At 39.9% G+C, this 19,707-nt stretch overlaps 1 protein-coding gene across 1 annotated transcript in view; it reads left to right on the top strand.

Moving 5' to 3' along the window:
- gsg1l2b (gsg1-like 2b) overlaps nucleotides 1–19,707 on the top strand; it is a 201,000-nt gene that overhangs the window by 13,527 nt on the left and 167,766 nt on the right. The window contains exon 3 of the mRNA XM_063074215.1: nucleotides 17,504–17,656. Within this exon, the coding sequence (XP_062930285.1) occupies nucleotides 17,504–17,656 (153 nt within the window). The remainder of the gene's footprint in view (nucleotides 1–17,503; nucleotides 17,657–19,707) is intronic.

Genomic DNA, 19,707 nt, shown 5'->3' with positions numbered 1-19,707 from the left:
TAGTCGTCAAGGATACTGATGGTCTCCTTGTCTTCTCACATCCCTCAAAAAGAGTATTCCTTTGTCCTGACCATTATTCCCATTGCTCTATCTGTGCAATAAGAAAGAAAGAAAGAAAGAAAGAAAGAAAGGAAAAAAGAAAGAAACAGACAAGATGTTTATGTTAGCCTTCTCATCAAAACTTCTTAGATTAGATTATGAGGACACGCAGTCCTCTTTATTGTCATTTAGTAATGCATGCATTAAGAAATGATACAATGTTCCTCCAGAATGATATCACAGAAACACAAGACAAACCAAGATTGAAAAACTGAGAAAAACAACAGAATTATAACGTATAGTTACAACAGTGCAAAGCAATACTGTAATTTGATGAAGAACAGACCATGGGCATGGTAAAAAAAAAGTCTCAATGTCTCTTGAAAGTCCCATCACCTCACGCAGACGGTAGAAGGAAGAAAAACGCTCCCTGCCATGAGCTTCCAGCGCTGCAAACTTGCCCTGGAAGCACCCGACTACAGCTGACTCTTGAGTCCGTCCAAAAACTTCGAGCCTCTGACCAGCCCTCCGACACCGAGCACCGAGCACCATCTCTGCCGAGCGCTTCGACCCCGGCCCCAGCAACAGGCAGTAGGCAAAGCCAAGGATTAGGGGCCTGCCCCTCTGGAGATTCTCGATCGCACAGTAGCAGCGGCAGCGAAGCGGGCACTTCAGAAGCTTCTCCAGATGTTCCTCCGTGCTTCTCACGTCTGTCTCCATCAAATCAGCATTGTGCACGGTACCTGCTTACAAATACGGTATCATTTCGGAGCGGCCGCGTGCGCTGCCTCAAGATCCCTCCTCTAACCTGATCCCACTCACGCAATGGCCTCTCCCACCATGGTCACGTTTTATTGGCCCATTTCAATTGCCTAATAAACCAAATGAACTCAAACCCAACACTTGTTTAAATCTTACATTTGCTCACCAAAAGCAGCAGACTGAACAATCTCAAGCCCGCCAAAAATACCTACAGGTCCTACCAGCTTATTTGAAATTTGTGCTCACTAAATGTACTCATTGCTTTGATCAATGAAGGCAGGCATGACATATGCCTTCTTCAGCAGCCTGTTTATCTGTGTTGCTGCTTTCAATAATCCATGTACCTGAATCTATAGGTCTCTTGGTTCTTTAATATTCTGCAGGGTCCCACCATGTTGTGTGCAAATCTTGCCTTGGTTTAACTCTATTAAGTTCTATCTGTCATTTTTGGTCCTCTTCCCCAGATGTTCTAAATCTCTTTTCCATCTTGAATGCATAAATGATTTTTTAATGATCTTCATAAATGCTGACCACTTATACTATTTATTTTATAATGGGATATAGATTTTTTAATGTCTTTTGCACTGCACTGCTACCACAAAACAACAAACCAAGGTTGCCTGTGATCACAGATCTGATTCTGATTAAAAATAATTGACTTCTCTATATATTCAAGATGTAAATAATCAGACAGGCCAAACAAAATAAAAAGAAATGTTGATTGTTAGGGCATTGATCATCAAGTTAGCAGAACATGATGATTTGTGGACACATCAGCCATCTTGTCTTAATCTACCAGATAAATACAGATTATTTTAACTATTACTGTAACACACTCCTTAAATATCTTTTATATTTCAGTTCTGAATTTCCACTACTTTATATTAATCAGAGCATTGAGTATAGGAGTCAGGATGCAATGTTGAAATTGTACAAGGCATTGGTGAGGCCAAATTTAGAGTATTGAATACAGTTTTGGTCACCGAATTATAGGAAAGATGTCAACAAAATAGAGAAAGTACAGACAAGGTTTACTAGAATGTTACCTGGGTTTCATCACCTAAGTTACAGAGAAAGGTTGAACAAGTTGGGACTTTATTCTTTAGAATGTAGAAGGTTTAGGGGGGACTTGATAGAGGTATTTAAAATTATGAGGGGGATAGATAGAGTTGATGTGGATAGGCTTTTTCTATTGAGAGTGGGGGAGATTCAAACAAGAGGACATGAGTTGAGAGTTAAAGGGAAAAAGTTTAGGGGTAACATGAGGGGGAACTTCTTTACTCAGAGAGTGGTAGCTGTGTGGAACGAGCTTCCAGCAGAAGTGGTTGAGGCAGGTTCGATGTTGTTGTTTAAAGTTAAATTGGACAGCTATATGGACAGGAAAGGAATGGAGGGTTATGGGCTGAGTGCAGGTCGTGGGACTAGGTGAGAGTAAGAGTTCAGCATGGACTAGAAGGGCCGAGATGGCCTATTTCCGTGCTGTAATTGTTATATGGTTATATGGTGAATGATAAATTTTTCATTATAATCTTGCCTCTTTTGAAGGATATAAAAGGCCTCTTTTAGGGGATGAACCAGGATGAAAATGCAACCTGAGAATGGTTTACTGGGTTGTAACTAGGAAGACATCAGTCTTACCGAAACTTCACCTTCCTTTGCATTTATCTCAAAGGGATCTTCGCAAATTCAGGGCACAAATTGAGGAACAGAAATGTTTCTGGAATATTCTTTCTACTGTCATTGAATTGCTGCCTGGGCTTTCAGTTAAAGTATGATTTGGCTTTTTATGGTAAGCCTGATTTTCACACACTTCTCACATTTTGATAGCAATAAGAATAATTGAGATGACCTTATATTTTTCACAATAATAGTTAATATTAAATGCATACATTGGATGCTCCTAGGAATCTTACATATACAAGGGGTGATTGATAAGTTCATGGCCTAAGGTAGAAGGAGATGAGTTATTAACTTCAAACTTTCTGAATTTTCACTCAAAGAGTTGAACTGCACGTGCATGTAACGAGAGCTGTATAACTCATCCCCTTCTACCTTAGGCCACAAACTTATTAATCACCCCTGCTGTGGACCACTTTTACAAAGAAGGGATCCATATGCTCCATGACCGCTGGACTAAGTGTGTACATGTAGGAGGGGACAATGTTGATAAATAAATGTGCTAGGTTTTCTAAAATTGAGTGCTTCTACTTTAGGCCATGTACTTATCAATCACCCCTCGTACTTATAGAACGATGACATGTTGCTATAAACAATGAATTGATTCATACTACTCTCTCTCTCTATCTTCCTCATCCCGACATCACATTTTCTGTAAGCTACTCTTCCCGTATATGAAATTTAGCACACTTATGATGGGTGTTGCTGCAGTACTGCCTCTTGCTGCTGTGGATGATTGAACGCTGTCCTCATTTCGATCACTTACAGTGAATAAGACCACAAAGTTCAGCTGTGTATAATCACATTTAACAGTGTTTCCATCTAAAATTGTGGCTAGTTTTAGAAAATTCAGTTAGAATTACTTTGAAAACTCATTGCATTTCAGTAGCCATCCATTTTTGCTACATTCATTAAATATCTGATTGTTTAATCACTTAAGCATTCAGGATTTCTTTCCATCTCATTGACATTATTGAGGTACTAGACGCTCTTAAGACCCTTCTCTTTCAGCTGTGCTTCTGCTGCGTCATCAAGTTGTTGTGTGAAGAAGTCACAACAAACGCAGTAATAGGAATGTCCCGCTTTGCTAAATAACACAAAGACAAATATTTAGTGACCTGCCTTGGAACAAGGGAGACAAAAGAACCTGCAGATAAAGGAATCTGGATCAACTAATAAAATGCTGGAGAGACCCAATGGGTCAGGCATCTGTGGAGGGAAATGAGCAGTCGACCTCTCGGGTCACCACCTTTGATCTTGGTCTTGATCTGAAATGTCGGCTGTCCAATTCCCTGCACCAATGCCACCTGAGGTGCTGAGTACCTCCAACATTCTGTTTGTTGCTTTAGTACAGGGAAGCCCTCATTTCGACGTTAAGGATGAGTGGGTAGTCCATGAGGTGGTGTACTCCCTTTGTCGTTTATGCTTGGATTATGCATGAATGCTCCTTCTCCAATCTGAGTGGGCACTGGCCAAGGATTCACAGGAATCAGTAAAGTTACTACACTTTTTCAAAGAGATGCTGAGCACATCCGAGGATATTTTCCTCTGTTTGGTAATATCCTTCTGTGACAGAGCTCAGAATAGAGTGTCCGTTAAGATGAATTAATGCAGTGTGTGTCCTTGTGAATGAGTAAATGACTGCATGATTTACTGCACGCAATTCTTCACAGACCACTTAGGCAGTCAGTAATTAATTAGTACCTGAGAAAAAGTCAATGGTAGATGCACTAATCTGAATTTTAGTCATCGGCTAAAGAAACAAACAGCCCGAAAGCTCAAAGTGGACAGCAAATGAGAAAAGCTGAAGAATTGTGCTTAACCATCGAGGTAATTAGATCACCTCAAAGATTGTGTTAGTGACAGCAGTGCATGATTCAGGATAATCATGTTAAAGCAGGAGATCTCACCATCAATCAAACATCCTTTCCGCACCAATTACTTCTGTATCCTTATTTCAGAAGAGCACCTGCTGTGTCATTCATGACCACCTTATTCCTCTCCAGCTCCCATAAATAATCTACCTCCACAACTGGGACTTGGGACGTGAAAGTAACATATTCTACCATGTCCACTAATCTGCCTTGTTCAAAATCTGATTGTTTCAAATCTACTTAGATATTCGCACTGTGTAGATAGAGACACTTAATCTCTTATCTTGTAAGTTAGTCATGAAATTGTCACTGAAGCAGACACAGACTTTTTGAATGACAACTCTGTTTCTCCGTAGGAGGCTGGGTTTTTGACCTTTACTATTCATCATAAGTGCTTTTTCTTCTCAGTTATCCTTATTGCTGTGCTCACTTATCCAGTAGGTAACTGAGATTCTCCAAGTTTTATACTACTCATAGGTTCTAATCGTAACAGTTGAACAGCTATGGGATGCAGGAGATGTAGCCCCCTGCTTATGTGTTGGTCCTAATAATTCACTCAAAGGAGCAGAATAAAACATTCAGCCCATTCTGACTCTTCTGCAATTCATTAAGATCATGGGACATCATTTGCCTCAGCACCATTTTCCTGCACTAACCCCATATCCTCATATCTAAAAACATGCTGATCTTCACTTAGAGTATATTTAGCATAGATCCTTCATACCTCTGTTGGTTAATGAATTCTAAAGATTCACTCATCGCTTGATGAAGACATTTCTCCTCATCGCTGCCCTGAATAGCCGATGAATGAGGAGTAATCTTATTGAAACATACAAGATCATAAGCGGCCACAACAGTGTAGAATTCTCTACCCCATAGTAATCTACAGCCTAGGTGATATTTTGGAGGTAAATATACCTGATAAAACTGAAGGCTGTAGTGGCACAGAGAGGGAGGCAGGGCCTGGGGCAGATCAGAGATGATTATATTGAATTGAAGGGCTCATGGTCTATCTAGACTTGGCTTCCGACTCTTTACACTTCAGGTTCCTGTCTGCAGCCTGCTAAGCTGAAATCCTGCAAAAGAACTTATCCCAGTAGACTCCTACCTAATCATCCTCACAAACTTGACCATTTTTCAAATCATCCTCTTCCCCACTGAGCTCGGACAATGATCTTGACAGACCTGTGTCTCATCTTCTCTTACTCTCCCGCAGTCACCTTTGAAAGTACCCCAGTCACCTCCCCATGTCAACACACACTACTCAATGCCCCTCTCCATCCCTCATCTCACACCTTATTGCCACTTGTATGTTTTGCATTACAGAAGAATGCCGAAATTGGACGTTTTGTGTTTAAGTGGCTTTTGCTTGCCCCGCTAATGGGAAAAAGATAAAATGAATCACGAATGAATGATGTGCAATTCTAATTTTTGTTTACATATTTTTAATTTCTACTTTTAATCAGCATTTGACCAAATTGAGTATTTTCAGTTGTGAAGTAAACGTTGAAGAGGTTCATCCATTTTTGATCTCCGTGAAGTTCAATTAAAGCAGAAGCTCAAATAAAACAGAATTATATTAATATTCATTATGGGCAGATGCAAGCTTTAATTATTGTTTTCTGCATATCTATCACTTTTACAGCCTATATCAGTAACATGTCACCAACCAGCCACCCTGCATAGAAAATACATTGATCAGTAATCTATTTACACATTACAAGGTCCACATATGCACCTTAAAGCAAATAGTCCTACATGGTTGGCCTTCTAACATAGGTTTATATCAGTAAAAGCAAACTTAGAAACTTAGTGAACTTATAGAAACTTTAATAGAGCTATACAAGATAGTAAGAGGCATAAATCGAGTAGAAAGCAAGAGATTTTTTCCCAGAGCAGAAATGCTAGTAGGAGTGGGCTTAATTGTAAGATGATTGGATGAGAGTATGGTGGCGGGGGGGGGGGGGAATATCAGAGGTAATTTTTTTACACAAAGAGTGCATGGAATGTCCTGCTAGGGGTGGTGGTAGAAGCAGATACCTTGCTGGCATTTAAGAAATTCTTAGATTGGCACATGGATGATGGAAAGAATAGTGGGTTATATAGGAGGGAAGGGTTAGATTTATCTAAGAGTAGGTTCAAAGCTTGGCACAACATTGTGGGCTGAAGGGCCTGTGCTGTGCTGTAATGTTCTGTATTCTACAAATGTTTGTATGTTATAATTTTTCAAGTACTTTATCAGGGGTGTTTCATTGTTTTTTTTTGTTTAAGAATCAAAATTTCAAATGCAACTGTTTCCATGATCAAAAAACTTATTTGTTCCATTTTCTGTTCCAAAGAGGACATCCCATCTTTCCCAGTTTTCCTGCAAAAATGAATCCCTATCCCATAGCTCCATGCTGCTAAATCCCTTAAAGCATTTTCTATGGGGCTTTCATGCCCTCCTTAAAAAGTAGTTAGCACAGTGCTCCCAACCAAAGCTTTGTGAAAATTTAATGTTACTTCCTTAGTGTTATAGTCTGTCTCCATTCATTAAATCTGCTCTTTCACCTTTAAAATAATTTGTGTGTGTATACCCCAAGGCAACTTTGTTCTTATCTGTGACAGCTTCAACTGTCTTAGACCTTCTGAAGTCTTTTGCTCTTTGCACTAATGCAACAATTTCACATTCAGTTTTGGTGGGCCAAGATACTAGTGAGTTACATAGAAACATAGAAACAGAAAATAGGTGCAGGAGTAGGCCATTTGGCCCTTCGAGCCTGCACCACCATTTATTATTGCCTTTTCATGATCTCATACATTATTTCTCTTATCCCTGGAGATTTACTTCATCATAACTCATAAATTGCAGAAGAGGGTGAGGAAAAACAGAAATAATTTTGAAGAATATCTTTAGGATAACACATAAGCATATATTGATAAAGTAATAACATCCTTTACACAGAGAAGATGGCCTAGCCGATTCACATAATCTCAGTTGACATTCCAATGCTGCATCGAGGATGCCAGATTGTCAGTGTCACTGTTCAGTTGAAGCTTCAATTACTGAGGATCCACGTGACTAGTTGGATGGATAAAAAAAGATTCTGTTCAGGTAGAGCAGAAGAACAGGAAGTTGTCATGGTTTTCCACACATCATTTATCCTCCAGTGAATATAATCAGTATAGGTTAATTGGCCACAACTCATTACTCCCTGTGGGATCCTGCTGTGTACAAATTAGCTGCTGCTTCACTTCCCTACAGAACAGAAGTGACTTTACGCATATTTTTGGAGGCCCTGACCAGAACGTCTACACATTGCACAATGTTAAATACGACTGCTTACACTGACACTAGGTGCCTCCTTCCAAGTCACTGTACAATTTTCATTGCACAGGACATCTTCAGTGACATCACACAGCTTGTTGTACCAACATCATCATCATCATCGGGTACCATGCACAGTTTGAGCTTTGACTGCCATGGCCCACACACTCCTGTTTCGGGTCAAGTGGATCAGTTCATTGGTATTCATTTCCAGTTCTCTGGCTGCTGTCTCCATCATCATTTGTCTTTGTCTTCATCTTGCTTTCTTCCCTTCAATCTCTCCCATAATTACCGTGCATTCTAACTCCTCTTTCCTAATCTTTCCTAATGAAGTTACATTGCCTTTTCATGATCTCATACATTATTTCTCTTTTTGTGTTTGTTCTGTTCATGACATCCTCGTTAGATATTCGTTTTGTCCATGATATTCTTTGCATCCTCCTCAAAAACCACATCTCTGCTGCTACAATTCGTTTCCTCGTGTTACTAGATATTGTCCAACATTCTGAGCCATATAACATAACTGGATAAACGTAACATTTCAGTACTCTGAGGCGGATTATCAGGCCAGTTTAGTATTGGTCAGTATACTCTTCATTCTCGTAAAGGTGTCTTTTGCCATCCCTATTCTTCTTTTAATGTCCAAATCACACCTGCCATCTGGTGTCACCCAGCTTCCTAAGTAACAAAAGTTCTGTACTTGTTTTATGTCTTCGCCATTTATTCTCAGCCTGCAGATAGGATTCTCCTTCTTTTTGGATATCACCATACCTTTTTGCAATTGATAGATAGACCCATTTTTGCACTTTCTTCAACAACTATATCAATTAAGTTTTATAGTTCTTCCTCTGTACTTGCAATTAACACCGTGTCATCCTCATATCTGACATTATTGATGTTTTCACCACCAACTTTGATTCCCAAGGTGTCTCTTATTTTTTGTAATATTGTCGCACTGTACACATTAAATAAATCAGGGGAGAAAACAGACCCTTGTCTCATGCCTGTCTTGATTTTCGTAAGCTGACTCACTTCTTCATCTAATCTTACAGCAGCAGTTTGTTCCCAGTACAGATTTCTAATTAGGCAGAGGTCTTTTGAATCTAGATCTAGAGTTTTCTGTAATATTTCAAATAACTTATTGTGCTTCACTTTATCAATTGCTTTTGTGTAGTCGATAAAATAAACAAACAAATCTTTTTGCACTTGAATAGCTCATTCTGATAGTATCCTTAACATCAATATTGCGTTTCTTGTACCTTTGTCTTTCACAAAACCACATTGTTCTTTGCCTATTTCAGCTTGTATCTGACTTTTAGCTCTTGTCATCAAAATTCTTAGAAGTATCTTGGTGATATGACTCATTAAACTTATGGTCCTATGTAATTCACATTCTATTGCTCCAGGTTTCTTAGGAAGAGTTATAAATACTGATTTTTTTCATCTCTTCTGGTACTATTCCAGTCTCATAAACGTCGTTGATTAAATCAGTAAGTTTTTCAATTCCATAATCTTCAAAGGCGATAATTTGTTCCATTACTAATTCATCAGGATCTGCTGCCTTTCCTTTATTCATCTTATTTATTGCATTACGAACTTCAGATTTTAAAATACTTGGGCCTTCAATGTTTTTCTTAATTTCTGGTTTTTCGCCTCGATCGTCTTCAAACACCATCACCCGAACCAAATTCCAATTCACTCTGATGGCACAAGCCTTAGGTACCTGGATGCTGAGATTGACTTTGATGTTGGTAGAAGTACCACATCTATAACCAAGGAGTGCAGAGCTCTGTTTTCCACCCACAAACCCATGCTGCTGATATCCTCACTCCTCCCCAATCATCTCACCATCACCTTGTCTTAAAAGCCTTTCCTAGCCTGACCCCATCCCTCTAAATCATCCCACCTTCATCCCACCCTCTAAATCATCTTCTTTGCCCACCTCTCAAATCACTTCCTCTGCATGAACTTACCTCATTTATCCTCACAGACCCATGCTTCAAATTCTCCTAACTCTTCTCTTTTATCTTTCAAATTATCTTAGTCACTGTCCCACTCTAACTAATTTCCCCCAGTGCCAATCTCTCTCCGTCCCTCAAGCCACTTTCCCATTATCTTCCTTAGTGACTTATCTGAATCATCATGCGGTTGTCCAGAGTGTCATCCCCCAAACTCCACATGTCCCCACAAACTCTCAAATCACTCAATCACAATTGTCCTGGCTTACCTCCCAAGCTATTTCAGTAGGTTGTACTATCAGTCAGCCCCTAATCTAATTGGCCACACTGACTTCACATCAATCACCGGAAGAGCAACACCTCATATTCGATTTGGTTAGTCTCAATCTATATGGCATGAACATCAGTTTCTCTAACTTACGGTAAACACTCTCTTCTGCACCCCCCACTCCCCCTTTTGTTTTCTACCTCCATCCGATGGCCCTCTCAGCCCCTTCTCTTCTGTCTTCCAACCTCAAGATCTGTCCATCACCTCTCTGCAGTTCTCCACCTTCCCTTCATTCCGATGAGATTCTTTCTTCAGCCCTTTACCTCTTCCACCTCTCTCCTTTCAGCTTCACAACATTCATCCCTTGCTCACTCACTCACCTTCCCCCTCACCTGTGTCACCTGCTAGATTGAACTCTTCAGTCACCCAAACCTTCTTATTCTAGCATCTGCCTCCTTCCATTCCAGTCCTGATGAAGGATCTTGACCTGAAACGTCGACTGTTTAAATCTCTCCATAGATGCTGCCTGGCTTGCTGATTACCACTAGCATTTTTGTGTCTCTGTGGCCCTAACCCCACCACCTCCCTGATCTCCCTTTGCAATGATCTCCCTATGTGTTGTCCTGCTCACCCTCTAACCTGCATTCACCCTCATTTTATTCTTGATGGATCATTATTCTGCAGCCCACCCCATCATCCAATCATCAAAGGGTCTTGAGAATGACCAAGTGTGAAGGTTTGGGAACCTTGGACAATAAAGGTGCAGGTTTCTTGTGCTTTGTCAATATAATATGCATTGTAATGTCTATTTGCAGATTTTAAAAAATGAACTACATCCCTGGAGAACAACTCCATGCACAATGTCAATGATCACTCCCTGATAAAGACTAGTTCCTTCTCTGTACCCTGTAGTACAGCAGTGCAGAATGCCAACATGTACTGTAGGCAGTGGTCCATGACCAGCCTATTCCTGTACTCTGCCAAGAAGGAGAATATAAAACAATAAGAAATTGATAGAGCAGAATTTTTACGCTGAACTAATTCAAGCTCAATATTGGTGTGAAGTGACTCATATTAACTGACTATGTCTAGGAGACAGTCTCACTCTTTTTTGTCTTCTGACCAATTTCTGAACATGTATGCTCAATGCAAAGTCAACCATGCCAGAATTCCTGGTTCTTCAATAATTTAAATTGTTTTTCTTTACTTTTTAAAGGGTGGTGCCTATTTGTGTGGCATCTCGCAAGTCTGAGTGTAAACTTTTCCCTTTGCCCGCCTCTGCAATCCCCTCCCCCACCTGTTGTGTATTTAATATTTCAGTAATATTTGAGTAATCTCGTAAATACATATGCTCGATTAAGCACTCTTGTTTGTTTAAATAATTCATTATGAATTACATGTATAAATACATGAATTGCATATATCATCACACTACCACGTGATATGAGTGAGCCTCACTTAAAGTAAACTCAAAGTTAACCCACATTTTCAGACTCTCATGTCTTCCTTTGAATGAGCTGAATGTTTTGAAGTTACAAAACATAACACCACCTGCCCTTCATTTCCACCCCATCTGGTTCCACCTATCACCTACAATCCTCTGTACCTATCCCTCCATTTCTTTCCCAATGTTAGATACTGGCAATCTTACTTGTTCGCTCTCAGGACCCCATATTCCTGATGCAGCCTCTGGTCCTGAAATTACATCCTTTGCCTTCATAGATGCTGCTTGAACTATTGTGTTCTTCCAGCATTCTGATTTTTGTTCCAGATTCCAACATTATGGATAATACTGGTCCATCTGTAGTTCTTACAGTAAAGTACTTGCATTTGGAACAGCATCTGTTTTCTGTTAATTTATCCGAAACAATTCCCAAACCTGTCAAATAAAAAGGTCAACCCTCAAAATATTTTACCTTTCCTTTGTCTTCCTCTTGTCGCTGTGTAAACTCTACGTCTGCACACTAAGTGTTGACTATTCAATTTTGCTGGATCTACTCAGCTGTGAGTGTTGTGATAAAGCAGCTCTATCTTCATTCATCCAGTGAGGAAACACTTGTGTCTTGATGAGATGACTGTATACCTAACAAGATTCAAGCACGTCAGCTCCTTTTCTGTTCACTAACAAAACATATTTGTGAAAGGAAAATCATGTCTGACGAATCTCATAGAATTTTTTGAGGATGTAACTAGTAGAGTGGATAGGGGAGAGCCAGTGGATGTGGTATATTTGGATTTTCAAAAGGCTTTTGACAAGGTCCCACACAGGAGATTAGCGTGCAAACTTAAAGCACACAGTATTGGGGGTAAGGTATTGAGGTGGATGGAGAATTGGTTAGCAGACAGGAAGCAAAGAATGGGAATAAACGGGACCCTTTCAGAATGGCAGGCAGTGACTAGTGGGGTACCGAAAGGCTCAGTGCTGGGTCCCCAGTTGTTTACAATATATATTAATGACTTGGATGAGGGAATTAAATGCAGCATCTCCAAGTTTGCGGATGACACGAAGCTGGGTGGCAGTGTTAGCTGTGAGGAGGATGCTAAGAGGATGCAGAGTGACTTGGATAGGTTGGGTGAGTGGACAAATTCATGGTAGATGCAATTTAATGTGGATAAATGTGAAGTTATCCACTTTGGTGGCAAAAATAGGAAAACAGATTATTATCTGAATGGTGGCCGATTAGGAAAAGGGGAGGTGCAACGAGACCTGGGTGTCATTATACACCAGTCATTGAAAGTGGGCATGCAGGTACAGCAGGCGGTGAAAAAGGCGAATGGTATGCTGGCATTTATAGCAAGAGGATTCGAGTACAGGAGCAGGGAGGTACTACTGCAGTTGTACAAGGCCTTGGTGAGACCACACCTGGAGTATTGTGTGCAGTTTTGGTCCCCTAATCTGAGGAAAGACATCCTTGCCATAGAGGGAGTACAAAGAAGGTTCACTAGATTGATTCCTGGGATGGCAGGACTTTCATATGAAGAAAGACTGGATGAACTGAGCTTGTACTCGTTGGAATTTAGAAGATTGAGGGGGGATCTGATTGAAACGTATAAGATCCTAAAGGGATTGGACAGGCTAGATGCAGGAAGACTGTTCCCGATGTTGGGGAAGTCCAGAACGAGGGGTCACAGTTTGAGGATAAAGGGGAAGCCTTTTAGGACCGAGATTAGGAAAAACTTCTTCACATAGAGAGTGGTGAATCTGTGGAATTCTCTGCCACAGGAAACAGTTGAGGCCAGTTCATTGGCTATATTTAAGAGGGAGTTAGATATGGCCTTTGTGGCTACGGGGATCAGGGGGTATGGAGGGAAGGCTGGGGCAGGGTTCTGAGTTGGATGATCAGCGATGATCATAATAAATGGCGGTGCAGGCTCGAAGGGCCGAATGGCCTACTCCTGCACCTATTTTCGATGTTTCTATGTTTCTATATTGCCCCTAGTCCTGCCCTAATTGAGATCTGCCAGCTCAGAAGATGCCAAGTTACTCTCCCTGTTTCAGTTAATACATGGGATTATTTACCTGAATTGCTCATCTTCCAAAATTATCTGGAAGCTCCTAACCTACTGCTTTCAATACAAAAACACCAAAAGGAAGTTTGAAAAGAAAGGTGTAAAATTTTATTTGGAATAGTTGTAATTCCCTTAGGTCTCAGTTTGTTGAATCATCAATTCTTTAGGCATTAAATTCCTGCAGCTTATATTCCAAGATGGTCTCCTGTCCAAGTATTAATCAAGCCTGCTCTGCTGAACTGGATAATCACAAGCATGACAAAAAAAGGAATGGAAATTCATTTATTTTCTGTACAATAGATGAGTCATGCTTGCAATTGTTTGGTCTGAAAATATAGGAGTCTAAATAAAACAAGCCATTGTGTTTACAGGATTTTAAAGCTGTTCACACTGAAGTCAACATTATAGGGACATTGTGAGTGTGCAAACTTTTCATGCAATGTTAGACATGATTTTTTTAAGAATGGTTATCATCGAGGCTGACCACATTTCCCCTAGGGGCCAAAAATAAATGAAGTGTTACTGGAACTTGACAGCAATAGAAGCAAAACACTATAAGGTATAAAATATTATCCGTGTGGCCCAGAAATAATAGGTCGTAACAAATAATTCACATACAGATTGTTATTTTCCTAACAAACATATTCACTGCTAAAACCAAGAGAGGACCTGGTGCTGAAGGGACAGATTGATGCCATTAGTGTAAGGGAGCTGAATTAAAATAGCAGCACCCTGTGTTGGTCAATGGAGGTTCAGCTTTGCAACACAACTGGCTCTGGGAAATTTGTCCAAACCCAAGTATAAAGCAGAAAATTCTACAAGTACATGACAGATCAGGCAGCATTTATGGACAGAGAAACAGAGTTAATATCTTGGTCAAAAATCCTTTGTCAGAAATGGATAGAGAATTTGTTGGCTTTGAACTTCAGGGAAGATGGGAGAGGACAATGAAGCCCCACTATCTCTGAAATTTAAAACAAAACTGTTTTCTTTCCTCCTAAAGTAACCCGGGAAATTATAGGCCGGTGAGTTTAATGTCGGTAGTGGGTAAGTTATTGGAGGGAGTACTAAGAGACAGAATCTACTAGCATTTGGATAGACAGGGACTTATTAGGGAGAGTCAACATGGCTTTGTGCGTGGTAGGTCATGTTTGACCAATCTATTGGAGTTTTTCGAGGAGGTTACCAGGAAAGTAGATGAAGGGAAGGCAGTGAATATTGTCTACATGGATTTCAGTAAGGCCTTTGACAAGGTCCCGCGTGGAAGGTTAGTTAGGAAAATTCATTCGCTAGGTATACATGGAGAGGTGGTAAATTGGATTAGACATTGGCTCAATGGAAGAAACCAAAGAGTGGTGGTAGAGAATTGCTTCTCTGAGTGGAGGCCTGTGACTAGTGGTGTGCCACAGGGATCAGTGCTGGGTCCATCGTTATTTGTCATCTATATCAATGATCTGGATGATAATGTGGTAAATTGGATCAGCAAATTTGCTAATGATACAAAGATTGGAGGTGTAGTAGACAGTGAGGAAGGTTTTCAGAGCCTCCAGAGAGACTTGGACCAGCTGGAAAAATGGGCTGAAAAATGGCAGATGGAGTTTAATACAGACAAGTGTGAGGTATTACATGTTGGAAGGACAAACCAAGGTAGAACATACAGGGTTAATGGTAAGGCACAGAGGAGTGCAGTAGAACAGAGGGATCTGGGAATACAGATACAAAATTCCCTAAAAGTGGCGTCACAGGTAGATAGGGTCATAAAGAGAGCTTTTGGTACATTGGCCTTTATTAATCAAAGTATTGAGTATAAGAGCTGGAATGTTATGATGAGGTTGTATAAGGCATTGGTGAGGCCGAATCAGGAGTATTGTGTTCAGTTTTGGTCACCAAATTACAGGAAGGATATAAATAAGATTGAAAGAGTGCAGAGAAGGTTTACAAGGATGTTGCCAGGACTTGAGAAACTCAGTTACAGAGAAAGGTTGAATAGGTTAGGACTTTATTCCCTGGAGCATAGAAGAATGAGGGGAGATTTGATAGAGGTATATAAAATTATGATGGGTATAGATAGAGTGAATGCAAGCAGGATTTTTCCACTGAGGCGAGGGGAGAAAAAAACCAGAGGACATGGGTTTAGGGTGAGGGGGGAAAAGTTTAAAGGGAACATGGGGGGGGGGCTTCTTCACACAGAGTGGTGGGAGTATGGAATGAGCTGCCAGACGAGGTGGTAAATGCGGGTTCTTTTTTAACATTTAAGAATAAATTGGACAGATACATGGATGGGAGGTGTATGGAGGGATATGGTCCGTGTGCAGGTCAGTGGAACTAGGCAAAAAATGGTTCGGCACAGCCAAGAAGGGCCAAAAGGCCTGTTTCTGTGCTGTAGTTTCTATGGTTTCTATTTCTGACAGTCTTTGACCAGAAACATTACCCCAGTCTCTCTTCCACGTATCCAACCTGGTTAGCAGTTTTTTTTGCTTCTGTTTTATTTTTCCAGGACCTGCACTTGTTTTGATTTTCACTTTCTGTCCAAAACCAAGTTTCCCAATAATCTCACACCAGTGATTTCAGATAAGTGGGCTCTTAACCTGATTAAAAAAAGATAAACCAGAATAGACTTGTAAGAAATCTCTTTTGAAAGGGAGCATTCACACAATAGCACAGTTAGTAGAGCCACTACCTTACAGCTCTAGAGACCCAGGTTCATTCCTGACCTGTGTAGCTTGCACATTCTCCCTGTAACTATGTGGGTTTGTTTTGAGGAACCTCATTTCTTTATAATTGCAAAGATCCACAAGTTGTTAGGTAAATTGCCCTTGGTGTATGAAGGAGTGGCAGAACGAGGGTAGTTAATGCGGATGTGGTAAAATAAAAAGCAGGATTAATAGATGATTGATGGTCATTGTAGAAATGGTGGACCAGTTTCTGTACTGCATGTCTCTGTGACTCTAGATCTGTTGCTGAATCTGAAACTTTAATTAGAAGTTCAATGCTGATGTGCACATCTTTGATTTGAACCATTTTGCAAAAAAGTTATGTTTCACAAAACAAGTGCATTTCCACTGAGCTAAACTGGATTCAAGCTAACATGCCAGTTCTCTTGGGCACTGGGAATGAACGAATTAGTCATGTGATGGCAAGTTCCAAGTTGCTGTAAGCATCCTCCCCGTGAGCTTAAAGTTAGAACTCTGCAATTATATCTTCAGCCTCTTGTGCTTTTGCTGCCTGGTTTGGTCCAAATTCCATCCAAAATGTTGGATTGCTCTCTTTCCCTGAGTTGCTAAGCTCAAAGTCCTATATTGGGGAGGCTGTAATCATCCTTGATCATTGCTCCTGTACTTAGAAAACACTAAATACAGGAGCATCAAGCTGATAATTTAATACTTATGAACAGAGTGTGTCTGGATGCTCATAAATCTTGGAAAATCCCGTTGTGTTCCTGGAATGTGACACTGCCATGCAGACTGCAAGGCTGTGTACTGACAGCTGTGACATCCTGCAGTCGGTAATGCATGTGCTGAGAAGGACAATCTGCAAAGTGAACAATGCTGTAGTCATACATTGCAAGTTAAGCTTATGATTTTTTGCTGTGATTCTTTAAAGACAGTGCTATAGTCGCATATAATGCTCATGTTTTATAAAAGGCAAATGAATTTCTGAGCTTTCATGATATTTTAAGCAATTTTTCCCCAGTGATTTTCTTTCTATCTTTTCTCAAAGGTAATGAGCTTTGTTACTGGATGATTTGACAGGTATCATCACCTCAGCAGAGTGATCATTATTTTGGATGTTAGCTGATCAATTCATGGTGATTGTTTATACAAGGCACTACAGCCAAGGTCAGCCCATATTAGAAGCCACAGAAATAATCATCAGATCAGACATTGCCTGGGAGGAGAGGAACATTTAACACCTCATCAAGTTTCCCCTGATTTTAACAACCTTGCTATCGGAAGAAGGATATATAATCATAAATAACAGATCAGAAAAGATGGTTCCTTTGATTAGTAGCTTAACAATGTCTAGTTAGTGGTTGCTTTTAATCTGATGGTTCCTTACACCTTACACTGGAGGTACAATTATTTCTCTCATTCATCTGTTTCTTTAGGTGTCCTCTGGTTGTCCATTGTGGCTGAAATCCTTTATATTCTCTTGCTGATCGTTGGCCTCAGTCTCATGTGTATAGAGATCTGCCACTACACAAATGTGATCGATGGGTTAAAGCTGAACGCCTTTGCTGCTATCTTTACAGTTCTATCAGGTAATTGTTACTTAAGCATTATGTATTTGTCCCTTGGGGAACATTGAGATCAATATATATTTTATTTATGTTCTGAGTTTGAAGTTTGGCATGGTTTTGGACAGATTACAGCAGCAATTACTCTGAATATGTAGCTTGTGCTGTAGGTGTTCAGAAGTTAACTAGTTACTGAGCCTGTGTATCAAACGAATTTGTAAAATTGAAGGAAAAGAGTATATACATAGTCTGGATACCAAGACATATATTTAAATGCTTAATAGGTAAACAAGTCCAAGCTAGTGGCATTGTGGCATCAGCGCAGGACTGCAGGGCGGGAGGTCCCGAGTTCGAAGCCAGCCGGCTCCCCCGCACGCCTTTCATCTGTGCTGGGTTAAGAGCTGGTGATCACTTTGAAAAACTCACCAGGCAGAAGGCAATGGTAAACCACTGCTGTAACTTGCCTCGTATGCGATTCCCAACTACGTCAGAATGGCGTAGGAGGAAGTTGTCCGCTAACTGGAAAAATTCCGATGCAACTTTACTGAGGTAAACAAGATATAGAGAGGTGGGATAATATGTAAGGCATGTGGTTTAATGTGATTGTCTATGAAACATTGTAACAGAATCTGATAGTGACCTGGTAATTGAATGATAAGAATTAATGTATGAATAGATTTCAGCTACAGATGGAAATGTATGACAAACTGATTTAAGAAATTATTCTTAAATTTGCAATTATCAACTATGTCAGATGATTTTTTAAATTAATTTTCCCAATTTTAGTAAAATAAATGATTCTGAACAGCTTCTAAAACTAAATACGAAAAACTAAAGGTGCTGTAAATCGGAAATATAAAAAAATTATGCAGATAATCAGCAGGCCAAGCAGCATCTGTGAAGAGAGAAGCAAAGTTAACATGTATCAATCTTTCAGCAGAGCTATCCTAAAACTTTAACTCTGTTTCTCCCTCTACAGATAATGCCTGATCTGTTGATCATCCTCAGTATTTTCTAATGAAAGCTTGTTGAACAAGTGGGGAACTAAAACTTGCATGTTCCTTCTCAAGATTAGTCAAAATTTTGTATGTATCAACATCTTTACCCTTCACTCTATAAAATAAAGGCAATTGTCAGTTGTAGCTAACAATGAGCATACATTATTAAATACAGAAAAGCTTATGACAGTAGAAAGCATTAACATTGTGATTTCCTTCCAGCTTCCAAAGCCAGAGATCTTTGGGGTTAATATCCTCACTGAAATGACTAATCAATCACATACTTAAATTCTTAAAGTGGTGCAGTTTTGAAATAGCAGTCCTTGTTAACAATGAGTATTACATATGACACATATGTTGTTGTTTTGTGTCATTACTTTTTATACATATTGACTTAGTCTAAACATACAGATTTAAACACCAAATGAGTTTCCTCTTGATGGATCCTTATGCACATGGTCATGGCTAATAATTTGAGGAAGATAGTAAATGATTGTATAGCTCCTTGTTGGCAGTAAATCAGTCATTGCACCACACACACAACAGGTACTGTTCAAATGAATTTTGTAGTCAGATACTTGTAACTACAGGGGTCAAGCTAATATTGTTCAGGTCATAGTTGGAGTGTTAGATTAAGTATTGATTGTCATTACTATTTCAACAACAGATATTATGGAATGGAATATGAATAACTAAGTAAAGGGAATTTACCCTCGGCTAATTAGAAAGAACTTGGCCTTTGGTTGCTCCTGTCAAATGGCAATACACAGTAGTGCTGCAGCCTGATCTTTGATAGGGAATTCAATCCCATTGACTTCGGTACATTAATGCAGGAGGGAGAGAACAGCATGCAGCCTGTGCTTCACATTGCAATCTTAAAGTCTCAAATGCGGTTGAATTGCTGAAATGTTTGAGCCTACCAAGCCAGCTGAATGAGAGTAGACGTAAAAAGATTTTGAAAATAATGTTTTTCTTTTAAACACAGCAAAGTGGTCAGTAGTTTGATAGGTAAATAATGAATTCTTCAGTATAGTATTTGGGGAAATGACAGTGCTGGTGACCTGGAAGACAGAGAGC

This window comes from Mobula hypostoma, chromosome 22 (genome assembly GCF_963921235.1).
Source record: "Mobula hypostoma chromosome 22, sMobHyp1.1, whole genome shotgun sequence".
NCBI classification, from domain to species: Eukaryota; Metazoa; Chordata; class Chondrichthyes; order Myliobatiformes; family Myliobatidae; genus Mobula; species Mobula hypostoma.
This window is presented reverse-complemented; position numbering and strand designations above follow the sequence as displayed.